Genomic DNA, 21,319 nt, shown 5'->3' with positions numbered 1-21,319 from the left:
GGTCATTTTCTCAGATCTATATGTAATTACTGACTTGAAATGAAATCTTTGAGTTTTACGTCTCACAGTTACGTCGGCTAGGCTAAAGGAGTCGGTGATTATGAGAAATGAATGAAAAATGGTGGAATGAAGAAAGTGGGAAGGAGCGGGAGAACCCCGAAAAAACGTACGCATGCGGTGTTTGTAATTATTGACTTAATTTCAAACTAAAATGTACAACAAGAAGTCGGAAAACCACTGCAGCTACAATGTATGGCCAAAAGAAACATGGAAGGAATGCTAAAAACAACGACCTCTTGTTTCAGGATTACGTAACAATTTGTGGCAAAGCAAATATTACGTAATTTTTTGTTTGTTTTTTTTAACCTGTAACAGAAACTCAGGCATCTCAAAACTACCTTGTTAATGAAAACTACGAAACCAGCATTAAGTAAGTACCTTGATCATCTAGCTAAAATCTAGATTCAAGTTGTACACCAAAATTCTAAATTACAATAATAATTCAAGATTGTTCTGAATATCAGTGCATGAGAGTTTTTGAACAAGTTTTAACAAGTAATGTTAGGAGACAGATTGAAGATAATTTTACGGATATGTTGCTATTTATAGTACATTCATCTTTTTGTTTCTATTTTACTTGAATTTTTATTTATTTATTACAATGTTTTTCAGCCTCTTTTATGATTTTATCTTAAAATATTTCCTTACTATTGAAGATGTCTGTAGCTGGGTAGACGAAAATAATATACGAGGCCTGTCTAAAAAGTATCCGACCTTAATTTTTTCCACGCAAAGTAGTGATTCTCAGGCGGCTCCACCGTGCACGGTGGAAGGAGGAACCTTAATGCGCATGCTTGAATTTTTTCACCGCGTTCGCGTGTGCCAGTCGTGAGCTGGTGGTAGCGAAGTGAGGTGCTGTTGGTAGTGTTCGTCGGATTTAGTGTTTCTCGCAAGATGACTGAACGAATTGAGCAAAGATACTGCATCAAATTCTGTCAAAGGCTGGGTGATTCTCAAAGCCAAACAATTCGTAAGATTCAACAGGTGTTTGGAGAAGATGCGATGGGTGTAACACAAATTAAACAATGGTTCAACCGATTCAAAGATGGCCGCACATCAGTCGAGAGTGAGCAGCGTAGCGGCAGGCCCCAAACTGCTCGGAATGCAGCTGTCGTTGAGCGGGTGCGAAATTTGGTGATGGCAGATCGCCGTTTGACAGTGCGGGAGATTGCAGAAGATGTTGGAGTGAGTAAAGATTCTGCACATGCAATTTTGCGTGACGATTTGAACATGAAACGAGTGGCTGCTAAATTTGTACCCAAGTTGTTGTCTCAGGAACAAAAAGACACCCGTTTTGACGTTGCACAGGACCTTCTGGACACCACCAACACTGATCCTGGGTATCTGAATTCCGTGATAACTGGAGATGAGTCATGGGTGTACGGGTACGACCCAGAAACAAAACAACAATCGTCTCAATGGAAGCATCCCGATTCTCCAAGGCCGAAGAAAGCGCGGCAGGTGCGAAGCAAAATCAAGGTGTTGCTGACTGTTTTCTTCGATGCCCGTGGAATTGTGCATCACGAGTACGCACCGGAAGGACAAACAGTGACAAAGGAGTACTATCAAGATGTTCTCAGGCGACTCCGTGACGCAGTCCGGCGCAAAAGACCAGACATGTGGACAGCGAAGAACTGGCACGTCCATCATGACAACGAACCAGCACATTCATCCCAATTGATCCACACGTTCTTAGCCAAACTTGGAATTACAACCGTTCGCCAACCTCCCTACTCTCCAGACCTGGCTCCTTGTGACTTCTGGTTGTTTCCAAAATTGAAGACGCCTCTGAAGGGATCCCGTTTTGAGAGTAGAGAAGACATAATGCGGAACACGACGACGGAGCTGAACAACATTCCAAAAGAAGACTTCCAGCGGTGTTTCCAGCAGTGGAAGGATCGGTGAGCTAAGTGTGTGGAAGCACAAGGGGCCTACTTTGAAGGGGATTAGGGTCCCAAATCTGTCAGGTATTCGCAACTATTTTTCTGGCCAAAGGTCGGATACTTTTTAGACAGCCCTCGTACTACAAATTAAATGTTTTTATGTTGAAGATTATTATCATATTTCACTATAGTATGTTGTTCCTCTGTGTACTGCACAAGATTTGACCATTTTTAACTTTAACATGATGGAGTAAAAATACGCAATAGAAGAAATGCACTTTTCAATGGTGAAGGAATTACCGAAACCGGTTAACAGTTTCGGAGATTATCTCGAACAAACTCTTTTTTTCCACAGTAATATTAGTATGTATAATTATAGTTAAGACAATAACAACTTGAACTATATAACTGTCTTCGACCATGAATAAATAGTCTTCTGATCATAAAAATATCTTGATGGAAGAACAAAAGGTATCTGTTGCTACCATATAACCAAAACTTCCGTATGGGATTCATCGCTTTATGTACAGGTAATTTAGAGTTTTAGAGACATTCACAGATTGCGTTTCTGGATATCATGGGAGTGAAACAAAATATACCTTGAAGTTAAAAAGGAAATCATATTACATATATGAATGCAATTTTGAGATTGTTTATAAAATTAAATTTTGTTCTAGAACTTGATTTAGAAAGAATAAAAGTTATGGTAGAACTATAAATTATATTTTATGTTTAAAGAAGAATAAACTTATGTATTTCCGTTGTATAAGACTGTTCTTTTGTACAAGACACGCTCCGAAATTTCACACAATTTGTTAAGGAGAACACAAAATATTCATGTTCGTATTTTCATGTTCCCACCACCTTCATTGCATAAGACTCACTCCACTTTAAGACCTGTTTTAAGGGTAAAAAGAAGTGTGTTATTAACGGATAATGATACGGTAATATAAAATAATAATACGGTATTATTATTATTAATATTAATATTATTATTATTATTAATAATAATAATAATAGTTATTCTTTAAAATCTGTTAAGGTAAACTCTTGCCTTAATCAATCTTACAATGTCAAAGCCTTTAATTAATATCCTATAATCTTCTCTTTTAAAACTTCTGACATTACAACAACAGCTGTACTTCTCAAGATACTCTTTATTTCATTCTTCAATATTATATTCTCCGAACATCTACACATATCTTGACCTAAATACATTTACCTTCTGTTACTTAACTTTGTTTATAACTCTAGAACATTATTCTCACACCAACTTTGAACTTACAATAACAAAATGATATCTCTCAAATTCCATAAACAACTATCTTGGTATTCATCAAACTACCAAGTAACTATTGACACTTCTTTTCTCTCTCTTTTATTTTTTTTATTCTTTACTGGTACTGTTTTAACACTATCACACTTTCCACTCTAAAGAATAATTCAAGCCTCATGACAATTCATACCCTAAGCCTCATTCTGTCTCACATCCCTAATAATAATAATAATAATAATAATAATAATAATAATAATAATAATAATAATAATAATAATAATAATAACACCGAAGTAATTGTGTATTTTGGCTACTTCAATTTATTATACTTTTTGCATTGTTGAGCAATGGTTTGTGTTATTATAGAGAAAAGTAAATAAATCCAATAGGTTAGAGAAGACTCTATGAGGTAAGTTATCTTCAATATAAACCATGCCTTAGGTTCTGACAACGCCATTTCATAATGTAATTCTTCTCGGAGTATGTTACGGTATTGTAATTTATAACGCTTGATGCTCATTTCGTCGATCTAACTATCGACTTTATTGGCTGAAACAATCGCTACTAGATCATTAGACATTATAAATTGCAATTACGTGAAAAATTTCGAAAGTAATCCATTATATTTTCATAGGATTTGATTTATACGAAGGTAGAAACAGGAACAGGAACTGCTCGGATATTTCTCCTTTTCTGATGATTATTTCCGTAATTCTAATTCTGAATAACACCTAGGCCTGTCAATTTGTACTGAAAATAGTAAAGACTCTCAATTTTAAATATGTGTAGATAGTTGGTGATGGATAATAATACACATAAAGTTCGATATCCTAGTATTACTACATGAAACTTAAGATCACCTGTAACCCACTGTTCATACAGCTTCATGAACAAAGTATAGAATGAAAATTGAGCTCCAACGTAAGGCGATATTTGAATAAGCGTTGGCCAGATACCCTTGTAGAACGATAACGGTCCTTCTCTCTTATACATCATCACAAAAGCACTTATAACTCCAGGATAGATCTATTAAGAAAGGCATATAGACATTATTGTTATTCAATTTGCATACATACATACACAGACATACAAATACACAGAACTAATAAATTAAGAGTTTAAAATGTATATTATTACAGAATTCCCTTTTATTTGGCAAGCATGAATTCCGTAACTTTTCCAGTTTTTTCAGATCACATACAAATATTAAGGTTTATATATAATGTAAAAAAGCGACTACATATATTCTTCCCGGCAGTGGGGTTTCTAATTTGAATTCTTTGTATTTTATTGTTATTTTGATTACGTGTATAGTGATCTTTAATGATAACTGATACATAGGCTTCTTTAAAGAAATATCATATAGGTTTTTAAAATTACACGTAGCACTGTGGTATAACACTTCACAGAGTGGGAGGAGTGAAGCAATAAACACATTAGGTAATGTTGATACTGACCCATCATTTGAGCAAAGGAACTTGGAAGCAGCTTCAAACACGTCGTATGCAATATACGAACTTTACGAACACATTTTTTTACACCAAAAGAGTAAAAAATATTTTTCTTAAAACATCGTTGCCACCTAATAAAATTACGTGCTAAGTTACATTATGTGATTTGCGCATTGCGCATAGTAATCCCAAACAGCGTCATTTTCATATTTTTCTATTCAAATATTTATTATTGTAATTATTACTTGCTTACAGGAAAGAATAATTATTAGACTGGTATTATTATACATTGTATACTACACAAACAGAAAAACGCACAATATTTTCAACTCTATAAACATTGAACAGTAGCAGCTTATTGTCAACACACTTCGCCACCAGTACTTCTTGCAAACTTTAGAAGAGCAAATATATTTTTAGTCAATAATTTGAATATTATGTCTGGGACACTACTAAACTCTACAGTCGTATTACAAAAAATTTGTGATGTGAAATAAACCCTGAACTTCTTGTAAATCTATATTTCAGCACCTTAAATAGATTTCCTATTTTCTCCTTACAGAGAAGAACTCATAAGATTTGTTAGGGAAGATTTATAGGTGCAGGTCACTTTCAGTTTAAGTTAAATATTCGCGTGTATGATACGAGATAAACATCTAATTTTCATACAGGGATCACGTGCTTAAAAATAGTTAAGAACAGCACATTTCTACAGCAGTAAATATTAAGACTTTTTTTCTTTTTTAACTATTTCCTTGAGCATTATTTCTATCTAGTAGAAGAATGAATATCTTGCAAATCCATACATAAATAATAGCATTAATACATGAAAATAAGTTTGCATATTGTAGTATATCTTCCATAATACCTTCGTAAAATAAATTTTCTCTTTTACTGTACATAGTATTCATGTATTCTGTCTGTTGCTTTGATTTTGTATTATATCTACACTTATTTACAACAACAATATTTCCAATGACCTGTCCTTCTACTCTATGATTACATGTATAATACAAAATTAGAGAAATAAAATATATCATTACTTCATTTTCATTACTTCAAGTTCAATTGAGATAATGCATTTCACACGTTCTCATTTTGTGTTTCACAATTTTCCCAACCCCCTTCCCAGTTAAGTCCTACGCCTTTAACCGAGTAAACTGAAAACTACACCTTACCCTAGTAACAATATTGATATAAATGCCAGCACGTGTTACTAAAAACGTACCTTCGGTTCTCCTTGTGCTATAAGGCGTGTCCTCACAACATCAAAGGGAAAGGAAAAAACAGTAGCTACAGTCCCAGCTGCAGCACCACAGAAAAAATGAATAGCAGGTTTATGCTTTTCAGTTTGAAGACCAGGAAACAAGTACCATGCATGTTGTGTCATCAATTCAAACGAGACGAACTGCAAGTTAAAATATATAAATTTGCATGTAACAACCCATATTCAGTAGTGCATGACTATATATATATATATATATATATATATATATATATATATATATATATATATATATATTAGGATTATCCTTGTTTATGGATTTTCCATTTTTTCAAAGTTTCTCAACCCTAAAATAGTTCCATACCAGACCAAAATAAGCCACGATACAAATAAACTCAACGGGATAATATTAAATACTATCCCAAGCTATCTCAAATTTTGAATGGATTATAGTATGAGACAAAGGTAAGTCAGAAGGAATAACATCATATCCTGACTAGGGGTAATGGAGGTAGAACGGCATCTATTCCAGTAACAGTATAGTATCATTATGGATACCATCTTGAAGTCCGCCATCTTGGATTCAAGTCCAAATTTTCAATAGGAAGTGGATGATGTGCACATCGTTCTGGGGTAGCTTTTCATCACAAACACACATTTCACGTTATTTCCAACTTATCTATAATAATTTAATATTTACTGTCTTCATAATATTATTTAATATTTACTATTTTCATATCTGTTCATTAACTTACAAACTTTGCGTCCTACTGTAAAGGCATTCAAAATTTGAGGTAGCTTGGAGAACCATTCAGTATTATTAAATTAAGAATTTTTCTCATGGATTACTTAGTTTACGGTTGATCATCGAAATTGCACATAATTTGAACTTAAGACGTGGAAACAAATGAGAAGCAATTACGGCAGCGAATCGAAGGAACTTGAATGTGGAAACAGACCATGTACAAGTGGTTGTTTTTCAAGATGTCAAGGCTCGAACAACTCAAGGCGCCAAACTGTCACGACGACTGGAAATAAAATATATATATAGAGTTTGGAGCCTAGTTTTTTTTTTTTTTTTCTGCGTTACTATTCCAAGTTTTTATCTGCTAGTAGTTCTGATTTTTCGGTGATTCAGTAGTAGAGAGCTAATCTTTGGCGCATGGAGTTCTGGTTCGATCCCAGCACCCGCCAAGCGAGCTGTATGGTGGACAAACACGATGAGTGTGGGTTTTCTGGGAATTTTACCGTTTCCCTTAGATTCAAAGTGGAAAGTTGATCGTATGGGACACCATTTACGAAGATTGGGATGATGTTTTCTGCTTTGATATTGCAGTATTTCCATTTGTAGCATGTTGTACTGATAACAGCTGTGCAGACTTAGTTGGTGGCCATTCCGTAAACAGAGTTCCACAAGATTTCATAATGACTTCAATGATATAACAGACGGCATACATTTCCATTTAATATTCTCAGCTGTTCCTCCCCCAAGAAACCCAAAATAGAGGGTTCTGTGGGGGCATTAATGGATTAGATTAGATTAAATTAGATCTTAAGTCAGATTAAGTGGGTAAGAGAGTGGATAGAAACATTAAACGCTATTATTCTCGGTCCCTGCCAACAAATGTTAAATTTATTCGCAGAATCATACACAAATAATCCCAATGACAAAAAACTTGAGAAATTACTCACTACATTCTTAGAAAATATCTACTGCTAAGTGTTAAATATGCGTTCAAAAACAATGCACAAATGCCATTTGTAAGAGGAAAAAAACCGTGGGAACATAATGAAGAAATCAGAAAATGTGGATGTGTATAAAGAGACGAGATGTCAATTCTACAGTTTGCTTGAGCATGCTGATTTCAATGGGGTTCACGTTCACTTATTGAATTTGCGTCCAATTGAACACAAGCCCAGGACTGGCAAGATTGGATATCTCTGACTCATTACAGATTTCTTGGAAATTTGGTCTCATGAAAAATTCTAATAGCCACATCAGAGGCGGCTTTAGGATTTTAATTTTGGGTAGGCCTACTTCCTCACTTATGGATAGTGGATACATAGTATACATATTTGATTAATTAATGACAGCAGGAAATTACTTTTACGGTAGTGATTGATGCTATGTGCTAAGTAATTATCTACTATTAATATAAATAGTGCAAAATATATTTACTCTTTATTGTATCTTTTAACGTTTATATTTTTTTCAAAATTTTTAGGTAGGCCCGTGTCTATCTGATCTACCCGCTAAAGCCGCCAGTGAGCTACATGCCATAATTAGTTTCTTCATTGACTGCAAATTACAACAAAAAACAGTAACCGAAAAAAAAAGCAAAAATTAGAATACAACGAATGTAAAACTATGTGATGCTGTAACAATACAAAACGTAGAGTGCACAATAATTATTGTTTCAGCAGCAGATCCAATGCTTGGTACTGACAGTGAGAATGAATTTGTGATCATACGTTTGTGAGGTCACATTATTATACAGGGGTCATTCCGTAAACAATGCACATTAACTTTGTTTACTTGTTTATTTTTTTTTTTATTTTTATTTTTTATTATTTTTTTTAACAGAGCTCTTTACAAGCCTGCAGTGTAGTTTCCCTGCTTCTCAATCTTCAAGAAGCTTCTGTATTCCATTCAAGACTACGGCTGCCAATTCTGAAAAATAAAATTACCGGCTTCCGCTCATAATTCTCAAAATAGATGAAGAACAATTGTATTTTAAACCTTGAAATATATAGTTGAACCTGAAAAACATACTGGCCAGCTGGTAAAAACCGGTCAGTTTGCAACCCTATTCAAGACGCCATTTTTGTTCAGCTATCGAATGGCTTGCGTAAGCAAACCCTTCTAAAGCTGGAAAACGATGTTCACGCACAGTGTTTCATCTCTGGGAATAGATCAAATCTGATGGACTCGTACGGACTGCAGGGAACAACAGGAGGTAACATTAACCGTATTCGCGTTTCTTTTCACTCATAAAATTCCCCAAGTGCGGGTGGGGGTTGTCATGGAGAATGAGCAGCTTAGCCTCGAGCAAGTTTTGTGTTGTTTTTTTCTGCTCAGTTTTCCCAAGAAGTCACGATAATACACTGTTTTTACATTCTTCCCACATGGAAATGTGTTTGTTATCATGATGCCTTGGTGATCATAAGCAAAAGTCATCATCTGTTTGACATTTGATTTAGCTCATCGATATTTAGTTGGTCATAAGGAAAATGGAGCTTTCCACTCGTTGGACTGTAATTTAAACCACTATGAAAACGTGTATCCCAACGAGAAACTGTTAACTCACCACAAGCTTCACGTAAATCACTGTGGATTTCAGTTGGATTCTTGCGATCAAGGATGAACAGACAAAACACCCGTAACACACGCAGCCTCTGTTTCTAACACTTGTCACAACCAAGATGTATACACTACAGAGTGGCATTATTTTTAATTAAAGCGAGTTTAAAATAGTATTAATAACCAATAGTTAGCAGTATTTTCCAACCCCTACCCTCTATTTCCAATGTATTTTATAGGGAGCGATGATCAAAATAACTCTACCAAGTTTGAGAGAGATGTATTTTCAATCTTTGTTCAAAGACAAATTGGATATAAGACCAGAGAATAATCCGTATAGAGGTTTTTGATATTTTGTTTACTTCATTATTGGGAGCATGTTTCTCAACACTGACATTAAATCCTCTCATATCAAGAATGGAAGAAAAAAATAAACACACGGATTATTCTTTGATCGTATATTCAATTTGCCTTTAAACAAAGACTGAATATTCATCTCTCTTGAATTTGGTAGAATTATTTGATTATTGCTCTTTACCAAATACACATTAGAAAGATACGAGAACGTGCTGCCATTTATTGGTGACTTGTTTTAAAGACAAAAGAATTTACCTTTGTTAAGAATCTGATTACTTAAATAAAAAGAGTTAAGTTCCTTATATTCAAAGAATGTTTACTAGCGTGTGTAATAAACTTTTAATTATTCTGTTCTTGTATACATGGCATCTGTAACTACTTAACTCTCAGTCTATTCCTTCAGTCGAGTTCCTTAACTTCCAAGTTATCATATACCTTTCTGAACTGTAGGGTAAAGGCATTAGCACTGCATATATTTTGCTAGCTTAATGACTCCTTAAGCGAGCTAAAACCTACCTTTGAATAAAACACCCAGACAATATCAAGAACATTTCGTTCCCTACTTCTTATCTCTGTTGCAGAAAACATATTGTTAATCTTTAACAGGACCATAATTCCTTGTATACCTTAAATTAATGACAGCTAAATAATTCTATATCATATTTGCATCCAAAATTCTCAAAACGTATCGGAGGGGACAGTTTATAGAGACTATTTTGAGTGTCAACACAGCAATATATTTTATGGTTATGCTTCTTTAAGTGCACAGAAGCGTTCAAACTCTTTGGACTACCTTATTTTAGAAGCCAAATTCCACACCTGAGTCACTCCGTAAACAACAGACAATACTTGAGCTGGAATATGGCCCTTCCAGAGGGCTCGAACCCCTTCTTCCAGAACAATACGTCCTGCTGCTTGCGTCATTCCCCAGTATTTTGAGTTGATGGAAGTTTTCTTTACAGGCTCTACCTGGAGCTGAAAATAAATAGATAAAATGTACACTTTAGGTTTGAATTTCTAATTTACAGTAAGCGTAAGTTCCGAAGGTACAAACCAAAATACTATACTCTCTTATTTGTCACAACACATGGCCCTGGTATCCTTATCAAAAACTTATGTTGCCAATGATGTAAAACCAGAGACGACATCCATTCTTATTATGAAACTTTAAAAGTGTTTCTTTTAAATATGCCTATGTTCCCTTTCAGTGAGTGTTAATAGTCTATTGGATGACGAACAATTCATAAACGATTAAATTTTTTAAAAATTTATTTTAAACAAACAAAAACAACAAACTAATTAATAATATACTCTCCGTTGCTATTTACGACTTCCTACTATCGTTTAATAAATTTTTCGATGCCTCGGCGATAAAAATCTCCCAATACCGACTAACAGAATTCATTAAAAAATAATTAAATAAATAAATAAACTACACACACATGAAGTGAAATATGGTCTTAATATCACTTTTTATAGCTTAAATTAAGAAATTAACTTACTAACTCTATGGCCTATGGAACCCGAAGGTTCCATACCGCATTCACAAAAGCTCTTCACTGACTTCTATTCTTAGCCAACTGGATCCAGTTTCTACTTTGTATTCCCATTTCTGCGAAATCCAACTTAATATTGTCCTCCCATCTGCGCCTAGGTCTTTCTAATGGTCGTTTTCGATTGGTCTTCCAGTTAAAACTTTGAAAGCGTTTTTACTTTCTTTCATCCTCGCTACATGACCTGCCCACCTGAGCCTCCTAGATTTGATGAGCCTAACAATGTTTGGTAAACTGTATATAATGTAGTTCCTCGTTATGAAGTTTCCGCCATTCCCCATTCTCGTTCCTCTTGGGTCCGAATATTCGTCTCAGGATCTTGTTCTCAAATACTTTCAGTTTACGTTCTTCCCTCAGAGAAGCGACCATGTTTCGCAACCATACAGAACAACAGCGGCGTAGCATAAGGGAACGCCGGTAAGTCCGGCATCCCCTGCTAATAAGAAAAAGTACGTATTTCATTATATATAAATTCTTTGCTTGTAATTATCATAAATATTTCCACTGCAATCTTCTGAATGCGCTCTCTCGCCTTACTTTGACAAGCTGAATCTACGCATGCGCGTCACTCACATGCATATTTTCTGTCTTTCCTCTTGTCGTATGCTATGTTCCTTGGGCTTCCAGGCCTACTGCAACCATCGCAGTTTTCGTTTGCTTTCTGTCAAATGCGCATGCCCAACTACTTGCTTTCTCACTCCTCCTCATCCCTTGCAACTCTACATTTGCTTTAGATATAAGATGGCATATTCTCAAGTATTTCCAACTCCATCTATTTGGAACTAAGCTATAGTTTCTGTACAGAATGTACGAGCGCTAACATCACGGAAATAGAACAAAACAAAAATGGCTAGTTCAATGCCTTTTTTGAAGCATGTCGGTTATGTAAATAATAATATAAAAATAGTTAGGCTTTAATCGTAATTAAATGCATTGTAATTGTAATCGTAAATAAAGGGAAACTAATTATCTTCATCATAAATACATAGTATGCCCATTGGCGTAGCCAGAAACTCTTTGAAGGAGCTCATACACACAAGCATAAATATAAAACATTCTATAGAATCACGGTCATCGATCTGGTAGGCCAAGAGAGCCAACACTCCCCGCTCCTCGCAAACGTTGCTTGGGCCCTTCAGTATCTGGATATCTGACAACGAAATAAGAGACAGAAATAGGCCCCCTGAGTTGTTTCAAGTGCTTTCTATATGCATCTTCAAATGATATACGTATACACTCAGGCCATATTCACGAACGGGGGTCGAGTTCCGGACCCAAGATGACAAATTTCAAGGGCTTTTTTTTTTTTTTTTTTAAGGAACGAGTTTGAAGTATGGTATGCGAAGAAAGAAGCTGCCCACGAGAAAGAAATAAAGGAAACTATACTGAAAACAATGTTCACACAACAGTGGAGCCGAGTTTTCTCGTCACAGCGGTAGTGGCAAGAAGGAGATGAAACAATTGCTTATTGGTTTCTAACGTAATCCACGCATTTGCTTCTGTATACCCCACTAGGCCACCAATTAGGGGGCCTTCCCCCTCTAAATTTTTTAAATAATCCTATATTTCCCTTCGGAATAGCTATGTATTGCTGACTGCAGCAGTAGTGTATCGCACAAGTGGCTAACTTTGGTATCTCCATTTCGGAAAACCACGCTACGCTACTGCAGAACAACAGGCATGATAATCGTTTTATATATTTTTTAAACTTCAAATTCCTTGACAATTCGCGACGACAAGAGATTTTGAACTGAATAGTAACACAAATTCCCTGCTTTTAGTCGACATTTAATTTCTTCGTGAATATGGTTTTCGTCTGTTAATTAAGAAATTACAAACTGAATATTCCGTACTTCTCAATTCATAGAATGGAATGGTATACAATCCTAATTTTACTTCGTTCTGGATGGCATAGATCCTATTTATAAAACTACAAGGAAAAAATACATTTTTCTGTAAGTTTCTCTAAAAATAATAATCGGGAATACTTAACTAAGAGAGTACCTTAGACAGTGGTGCCCCCCTCATGTCCATGACGCACCCCCCTCAATTGTCTATCCGTAGGTGTTCTTATATGGAAAAAAATCTTTTCGATTAATTTTTACACCCCCTCAAGCATATTTATATAGATTTTTAACCCCCCAAATATTTCAATGACGCAGTTTGCGTCATAGCCCCCCTTGTGGGCACCCCTGCCTTAGAAACAACTATGGGCAGTCGTAAATTTGTCGGAAAAATACGGAACCAGCCGTCACTCGAGGACAGAGCATCGGATCGAAGTCGATTAAAAGGGAACATTCATCGTTTTTAGTAGTAAATGTCACTAATGTACCATTGGATGTGATGCAGGTATGAACCAAGAGTAGTCCGCAAAATAATGAGAAATTCCTCTGGTATTTTACCAAAAAGGGCAGAAAATAAAGAAAACTAACATTAACATAGAAGTCACAATTAAATACAGTCCATTGTAAACCTTGCTCCCAACGATTTTTTTTTTTTTAAGTTGTCTATCTTTTAACGACACAATTTGCTATTAATAATTTTCGGGCAATCCTCGGATCCTTAGGAAGGGGGGGAGGCTTGTGAAAGAAGCCTAGCATCCTCTGACATTTTTTTCCCTTTTTTGTTGTATCATTTTACCTTCAACTATTTATGATATTATATGAAACACATGATATAGGAAAGAGGTATTCGTTGTATCATCATCACTGGCGTACCCTTCACTAAGTTGAAACAAGAGTACGAGTTGTTTACCTGTAGCCGTATCTTGAGGACATCGAGTGGTTGGCATAGGAAGCGAGTGATCATCCCACTCGCTCCACCTGCAATCGCATGCTCCCATTGGCTCAAGACTTCTTTGCCAGGATCAAAGCCTACCATCCCACCATCCTTACCTAGGAAACAAAACAAAAACATGAATTATATAATCTGAACTTGATGTAGAAAATAATTAAACATCTCGTTATTAACAAGAAGTTAATTATTAGTACACAAATAAACCTGCAGGGCCGGTTTAATATACTCTGGTTCTCTAGGCTATACTTCCGAAACCGCCCCCACCTTAAAAAAAAAAAAGAAAAAAGAAAAGGCGTGTAATGTAATGTTAAATGTATTTCTATTTACTTAATTTGAAGGCGCTGTTGGCTATTCTGTTGTAATACATAAAGAAAATTCTATATTTTGATCGAGCTATGAATATTTTTTTAAAAAAGGTACAAGAACCGAATAATCGTTGGTAATAGATCCAGCACTCAGTCGCACTGTGCAATACACGTCTACACGTTAGGATCACTCCAAAAAGGAAAAGCATATTATAATCAGTAATGCAGAAACGCCCATATGGAAATTTCTAGTACAAAAATTTAATTAAATAAGAAGAGGAGATAGCCAAATATGCCGCCTTAGACTTCATCCTACTCAGACTAGGCACAGATGCATCCTACTCAGACTAGACAGTAAATAAAATACTACTGACTATTTATTATTATTATTATTATTATTTGAAAATATGAAGAGTATACTATAAATAGCTGTAAGTACTTGCGCTAATATGAGATGAATCTCCTTCCCCCATCCTCACTATATCTGTACAGACACAAATGATGAACGATAGGACTCACAAAGGGAGTGAATTGATATAGACAGACATATACACGTTGAATATAAAAATAACGGTATGTTTTGCGAAAATTTCAATGAGAACTGGTGAATTTACACAAAATTTGAAACCGACAAGAGAAAACGGTACGTTTCTTGTGTTTGTGCTTTCCGAGATTTCATTGTCGAAAGGAGTCGGTTGCAAGTGATTTTTTTTCGTTATGATGGGAAGATATCTCTAAACAGTGTTACCTTGCTTTTTTCTTCCTTTCAAAAAATAATAATAATAAAAAAAAAACGCCACATACAGCATATTTTTAGTATATGTGCTTTTGGGTTTGCATAATTTAAAATAGACAGGTTTAAAAAAAAGCAGTCGGTTAAAGACCATAACATTAGAATTTTAAATACAGCACCAACAACGTAATTATTGTATCAAAATCTCGACTTCATAAAAAGCATATATTCTCAAGTATAAAGATAACAAAGAAAGTTCTGTCGCTTTTTTTTTTTTTTTTTTGAGGTCTGTCTTCCATTGGCCTTCACACCGTGAGTTCAATGCGAACGGAGATGAGACGAAGGTCAGTTGTTGGTGTAGGTATTCCAACATACTACCTGGTTGTAGCAGTTCAGTTACACTGTAAACTTTCGTAAGGACAGTGTGAAGATGGGACCTCCACAGAGCGTCATAAGGGCTTGTATGCTGCACGAGTTTAAACTAGGGTCAAACGCCGATACGCGGACAGTGCAGCAGTGGTTTAACAAGTTTAAGGACGGTGACGAAAAACTCGAAGACGCACCACATGCTGGAAGATCAACACATGTATAAAATTAAAATCTTCAGGCAGCAATTGAGGCGAACAGTGGCCAGACATGGGAGGAATTGGGATTACAATTCAGTGTGAGTGAAGAAACCATTCGGCAGCGCCTCCATCAACTTGGGAAGCACTACAAGTTAGGTCGATGGGTCCCACATGATTTGACTCCGGGCCAGAAGGCAATGCGGGCAGACATCTGTGTTTCTTTGCTATCTCGTCTGAGGAAGAAGCCATTTCTGGACAGGATGTTGACATGTGATGAGAAGTGTGTCCTGTACAAAGCTCTACGGAGCCGTCATCATTGGTTAGTATCCCATGAACCGGTTCCAAAACAGCCGAAACCAGCACTGCACAAGAAGGTCCTCCTGTGAGTTTGGCGAACTACTCGCGGCATCGTCATCGGGAACTGCTACCAGCTGGTCAGAGCACCAATGCAACTGTGTATTGTCAGCAGTTGAGCCGTGTTCAAGAAAAACTGAAAACTCGGGAGCCAGCACTTCTGAATCGCAAAGGGGTCCTCCTGTTTCAGGACAACGCTGAGCCTCATCCGCTAACGTCCGATTATCACCTATTCCATTCCTTGGACAATCGCCTTAGAGGACACCCGTTCAAATCTTTAGTAGAGGTACAAAATGCACTTGATATCTTCTTCGCTTCACGGCCCACAATCCCACTGCTATGGAATCCATGGCCTTCCAGAACGTTGGCAGAAGGTCGTTGAGGCTGATGGGGACTAGTTTTGATGTTCCAGATACGTATCGATGTTCGAAGGTGGTGGGTGAAAAAACGACAAAACTTTCTTGGTTACCTTTATATATTCAATAAATATGACTTTTTTCTTCATATATGACTTCTTATTTGTAGTTTTTTCTTTTTTAGTTTAATGCCCGACAATTATGCACCGAGGCTAAGGGAGACGGTGATGATGAGATGAATTATAATGATGGAATGATGGAAATGGGAGGAAACGAGAGAATCCCGCGAAAATCTACCCACACGGTTTTCTGCACCACAAAGTACATTTACAAGTTAGTGGGAACTGGGATCGAACCAGGGACTTATTTCTCGTTATACTAACAAATTCTCTGTAATCAATGGAAAGCCACTTGCAGAAAAACACTGAGAAGCTCCCTTGCACCACGGTCTTCGGCTAACCTATTTCTTTCCCTCTCCGTTTTTATTTTCACCGTGACTGATCACTGGTTCAAGATCAGTTTTTCTTAGTCAATTCTCTTTCTCATCTTGTAATTACATGAAATATTATTCTATTCTCCCATACTACTCCTTAACATTTTTTAAAATTATTTTTTCGTTCGATCAAAGCGATCTCCTCATGCTCTACCGTCTTGCATTATAGATTTTAAAGCATACAGCACTAGTGACCTTTTCCGAGTTATTGTATGTTTTCCAAACTTATTTTTTCTCTTCTGTTGATGGCAACACTGTTCAGCGGATCCTTCTAGACTTAGAGTAAGAGTAAACAGTTCTTGTCAATATCTGATTTAAGGTATGCAAAACGTTAGTACCTTACTCCCTGTATGCGCCAACACATATTACACGTTCTTTCTCGAGAAGTTTGCAGCATTGATATGCGTTTACCATCTCTTTTGTCTTTGTTTTCATTGTTGCTTCCAATGATGATATCCAATTTAGATCATTCCATTTACAAAAACAAAACTTTCTCTTGGGTTAGCAACATTGTTCATCCAGTGCTGTTTATCAATACACGAACAGATGTCGCTTTTTCTCTAGTTGCTACGTGCAAAGTTTCATTTCTCTGTCTCTTTTAGTTTCTCCGTTATCACGGTTGGAAATTCTAAATTATATTATAATGTGGAAACGTCATTTCATGACTTTGTCGTCAAGTCGGCACGAGTTAACGTTCTCGTAGAGAGCAGCTATTTCACTAATGAATGTTTATGGTCACATAGACTACCTTTGGGGTGTGTGGGTATCGCAGCATGAAATTATCCAAAATAAGGGACATCCTAATATATATGTACAGTAAACCCTATTGCATGTGAGGTAGGCAATCTCACCGTTATCCTGCAGTTTGCATATCTTTCAGATTTTTAAAATTGTTTTTCATTAACAAGGACAGGTATTTCTGCTAGCCCGAGAATCGATCATGTATATTTCATATATTTCTCTATTTTCAAAGTTTTTGCATGAGTATTATTCTTTCCGTGCGACAACGGGCACTTACGTTAGTTAGCAGATAAATGTAGAGAAATCTGAGAAGCGATAAGTTTTGAGTTTAGTTTTCTTCGAATTAGTAAATGTTGTTATAATGAAACTTGTACGCAGATTAGACTTAATTAATTAATCACGACTTGTGTTTAAAACTAGCCTAGATGTCTAAATTCGTACGAAATTATGTCAAACCTTCAAATCTATTTTCTGGTTACGGTTAACCTCGTTACCTTCTTTTTCCTTTTACTTCACAATGTTACTCAGGACATAAAGGGCTATTTGGGAAACTAAAAGGCTTGGTCATACCTCCTTTCGAACTTGTAAGTTCTCTGTGTATGTTACCGTTTCATTCTAATCTCATTCTTGCGCAAGATTTACCTCTGTATTTGTTCATGCCGCGTTTATCTTTTACGAAAATAATAACAATGGTCCTTCAACCTGTTTTATCCTTTACCATTCTTCTCGATTTGGAGGCGACGGAGGGGGAATCTAATGTCCTAGGGTAAGACCACATTCATAACCTACATGCAATCCTATATTTTCAAAGTGGGGGGAGGATTCTAGAACTTTGAGGAAGTTCCCTCTCCCTCCTAACTTGTATGCATAAAACACAGCTTCAATTCCAAATTTCAGGATCTTTATTGGCGCGAGATTAATCTTCTATCAGAAAGATGGCACAAGATAATCCATTACGGTGATGATTATGAAGTCGTAGGTAAGTTACAGATTATTGTTCACTATTGTTCACACTTCTATCTGCACGCTAAAATCGGGTAGAGCATACCAAATATTATACACCAAGAATTGCAACAGTTAGGTAAACCGAGTCTCATCTATTGTCAAGGTAAAATAAGATAATTTACGATTCTTCGCACGTAGACTATGTCTTGAATTGCCAAAAGAAATAGCTTTATAAGGTTGAATGTACTCTGTATTTCGTGGTGGAATGTTTGTCAGTCCTTTTCTGACGTACATCTAATAATTCTTCAATTTGATTGGCATAACAATGACAACGCACAAGGATACATGTTTCCTCAGGTCATCTTCAGAATACGGCAAATCTCAGTCTTTGTATTATATGAGCTAGTAGTCAGTTGTTTAAGGGCGATTTTGTAACTCTAATGTCTTCATAGTGCGCAATTAGATGGAAGAATATTGAAAGACACATTATGAACACTTTTAACTGCAAGATAGAATTATTAACTCTCTCTTGAAGGATTCTTCACTACATGTAAAAATCCTGTAGTCGGCTTCATTATTTCTATACTTTTTTTGGGGGGGGGGGCTTTAAAGATTCTTTAATACATTGTCAGATATCCAAGCAAGGAGTAATCTACACCCCCTAACACCCCCCAAATTTCTTTACACACACCCCTGGATGGGAAAGAAATACTCCCCCAAATCCAATTCTATCAATCAGTATCATATAGATTATTTATTACATCAAGTTAAAAAAGGTTTAGCGTTTAGGAAAGAAGGCAATATTCTTATTTATTTATTTCACTTCAAAATACGAAGCGACCTCGTTCTCATACACGACTTCGAGAACCTCATGACCTCATTGTTTCGGGCGATGTTTCGATCAAAACAATTGACAACACAGACCCCTCATACCTACCCTCCTGGGCTCTGCGGTCGTTTCCGAGAAAAGAGATTGATAGACAGATGCAGATGACTGAAATTGGCAACGTCTTGAGCGGTCATTCACCTACCTCCTCCACAATAAGGAAAAATGTGACAATATAGTAATAAGCTATACCAGATTCAGTTGGTGAGTGCTACTCTGCAAGTGGTGTACTAACGGACGGAAGTTAAAAGGGTGTAGTCAAAACGTTTTTAGAAATTAAGAGATCGATCGAGGTAAGAATTATATATATTAGACTGAGTCTAGTGTTATGCAGGAACGCATTTGTCGCTAGCTTAATTTATTGTAAAGCATATTTTTATTCACGTAAATTCATTGAGCGGATTATTAAAATTACATTAAAACAGACAAAACAGAAAGATACAAAATATTTGTAAATGGGATAACTGGATTTCTGGAAAACAATTAAATCAATGAATAATTTTCTTATGAAAGATATGCAGAGCTAATAACGTAGCGAGGAAGGGGCAGGAGCGGATATTAAGAGATCAAATAATATTATACTGGAATATCATAACTCAAAATCAGATGAGTCAATTTTTAGCAGATTGAGCTCAATAAATGAAAGCTACGAGGGAGGGGGGGGGGACATGGAACAAGTTACTCTTGCTAATAGTTGCGTAACAAAATATATTGTTTTCTTTGAGTTTGTTTAAAAATGTACACTATTCTGAGAGCATCCTCCTTTTATTTTGAACACACCCCAAATAAAAATTTCTGGCGTACTTACTGTATCGAAGCAAAGATCCAAGGGAGACCACGAAAACTTCGGCCCTCCCAGGATCGCACCCATGCTTGTTGCTCCAGAACATAATGAGTTCTGCACATTTAACAATACATATTATTATTCTACGTATTTATGATTGAAAAAGGAAATTCATTGCAGATGAAAGTAATCAGAGATTTAACCCTCTTATGAAATAAAGTGTATCTCTCAGTAATCACAACAAGACATGCACGTGCAAGTCTTATTTGCGAAAATTCATTCTTCTTTCAACAGATGTTAGGTCGGAGTAGAACTTTTAAGGTTGGCCACAGAAACATTGCTTCAGATTTTGCTTTGAGGTTCGTTTGATGAGAGAGCTCCATCGTGCCTAAGCGGTTAGCATACGCGCCTTTGGCGTGGGAGACCCGGGTTCGTTTCCCGGCGGGAGTTCATGTGGATCGGATAACATGTTAATCAGTAGGTCCCGTCTAATATAGCCTCGTTGCTGAAAGGGATGTTAAAATGAACTCAACTCAACTCGTTGATGATATGCTACCATTTGCTTATTTAATATACAAACAGTGTTCAAATGGAAAGGTACGAAACGTCGTACACACCAAACCGGTTGAAATACAAATATCCCGCTTTGGGATAACGTAGTGCGACATCTAGGGAAGAGAATGCAGTGTCTGGCGTGTTTGTGCGCATTTGCGGGCGCCTCACATGACGCAGGAGATAATGAGGCATTTGTGTAATCTGTTTCATTGATGTGGCGACAGTGCATGTGAAGAAAACATGCGTTCACATTGAAAAATTCGACGATTGAGAAGCAGCGAGGTGTTATCAGATTTCTGATTGCGGAAGGGGTTAAATCGGCCGATATTCATCGCCGGATGGTGGTCATATATAGGAGAGACTGTGTGTCCGACAAGTCAGTGAGAAAGTGGAGTGCCTGTTTTTGTGAAGGGTGGGAGAGTTTGAGTGATGAACCGAGACCAGGCCAGGCAGACACGGTAATCATAGCCGAACTCATAGACAAGGTGAATGACCTGGTGAGAAGTGATTGGCGTGTCACAATGCGAATGCTGGCAATAATGGTGGGGGTCAGCGTTGGAACAGTGTGGACAATTGTGCACGACATGTTGGGTTACCAGAAAGTGTGCACACATTGGGTTCCGAAGATGCTCACCGAACTGCAAAAAGAACTGCGTGTGGGGCATCTGTTCCGGTATCATTACGACCCCGCATTCCTGA

The 21,319-nt window shown here is 36.6% G+C and overlaps 2 protein-coding genes across 3 annotated transcripts in view; one reads left to right on the top strand and one right to left on the bottom strand.

The window, feature by feature from the left end:
• The window catches only part of LOC145680570 (mitochondrial thiamine pyrophosphate carrier-like), a 58,451-nt gene that overhangs the window by 12,466 nt on the left and 24,666 nt on the right, over positions 1–21,319 (bottom strand). For both annotated transcript variants that reach the window (XM_081751211.1, XM_081751212.1), the window contains exons 2-5: positions 13,861–14,000; positions 10,373–10,528; positions 5,899–6,078; positions 4,080–4,245 (exon numbers count right to left, since the gene is read on the bottom strand). In XM_081751211.1, the coding sequence (XP_081607337.1) occupies positions 4,080–4,245; positions 5,899–6,078; positions 10,373–10,528; positions 13,861–13,986 (628 nt within the window). In that variant the 5' untranslated portion in view covers positions 13,987–14,000. The remainder of the gene's footprint in view (positions 1–4,079; positions 4,246–5,898; positions 6,079–10,372; positions 10,529–13,860; positions 14,001–21,319) is intronic.
• LOC145680571 (hatching enzyme 1.2) overlaps positions 19,493–21,319 on the top strand; it is a 54,168-nt gene continuing 52,341 nt past the window's right edge. Inside the window, exon 1 of the mRNA XM_081751214.1 lies at positions 19,493–19,574. The gene's annotated coding sequence lies outside the window, so the exon portion shown is untranslated. The remainder of the gene's footprint in view (positions 19,575–21,319) is intronic.

The sequence above is a fragment of the Thermobia domestica genome, chromosome 3, assembly GCF_964235325.1.
Source record: "Thermobia domestica chromosome 3, izTheDome1.hap1.1, whole genome shotgun sequence".
NCBI lineage: Eukaryota > Metazoa > Arthropoda > Insecta > Zygentoma > Lepismatidae > Thermobia > Thermobia domestica.
This window is presented reverse-complemented; position numbering and strand designations above follow the sequence as displayed.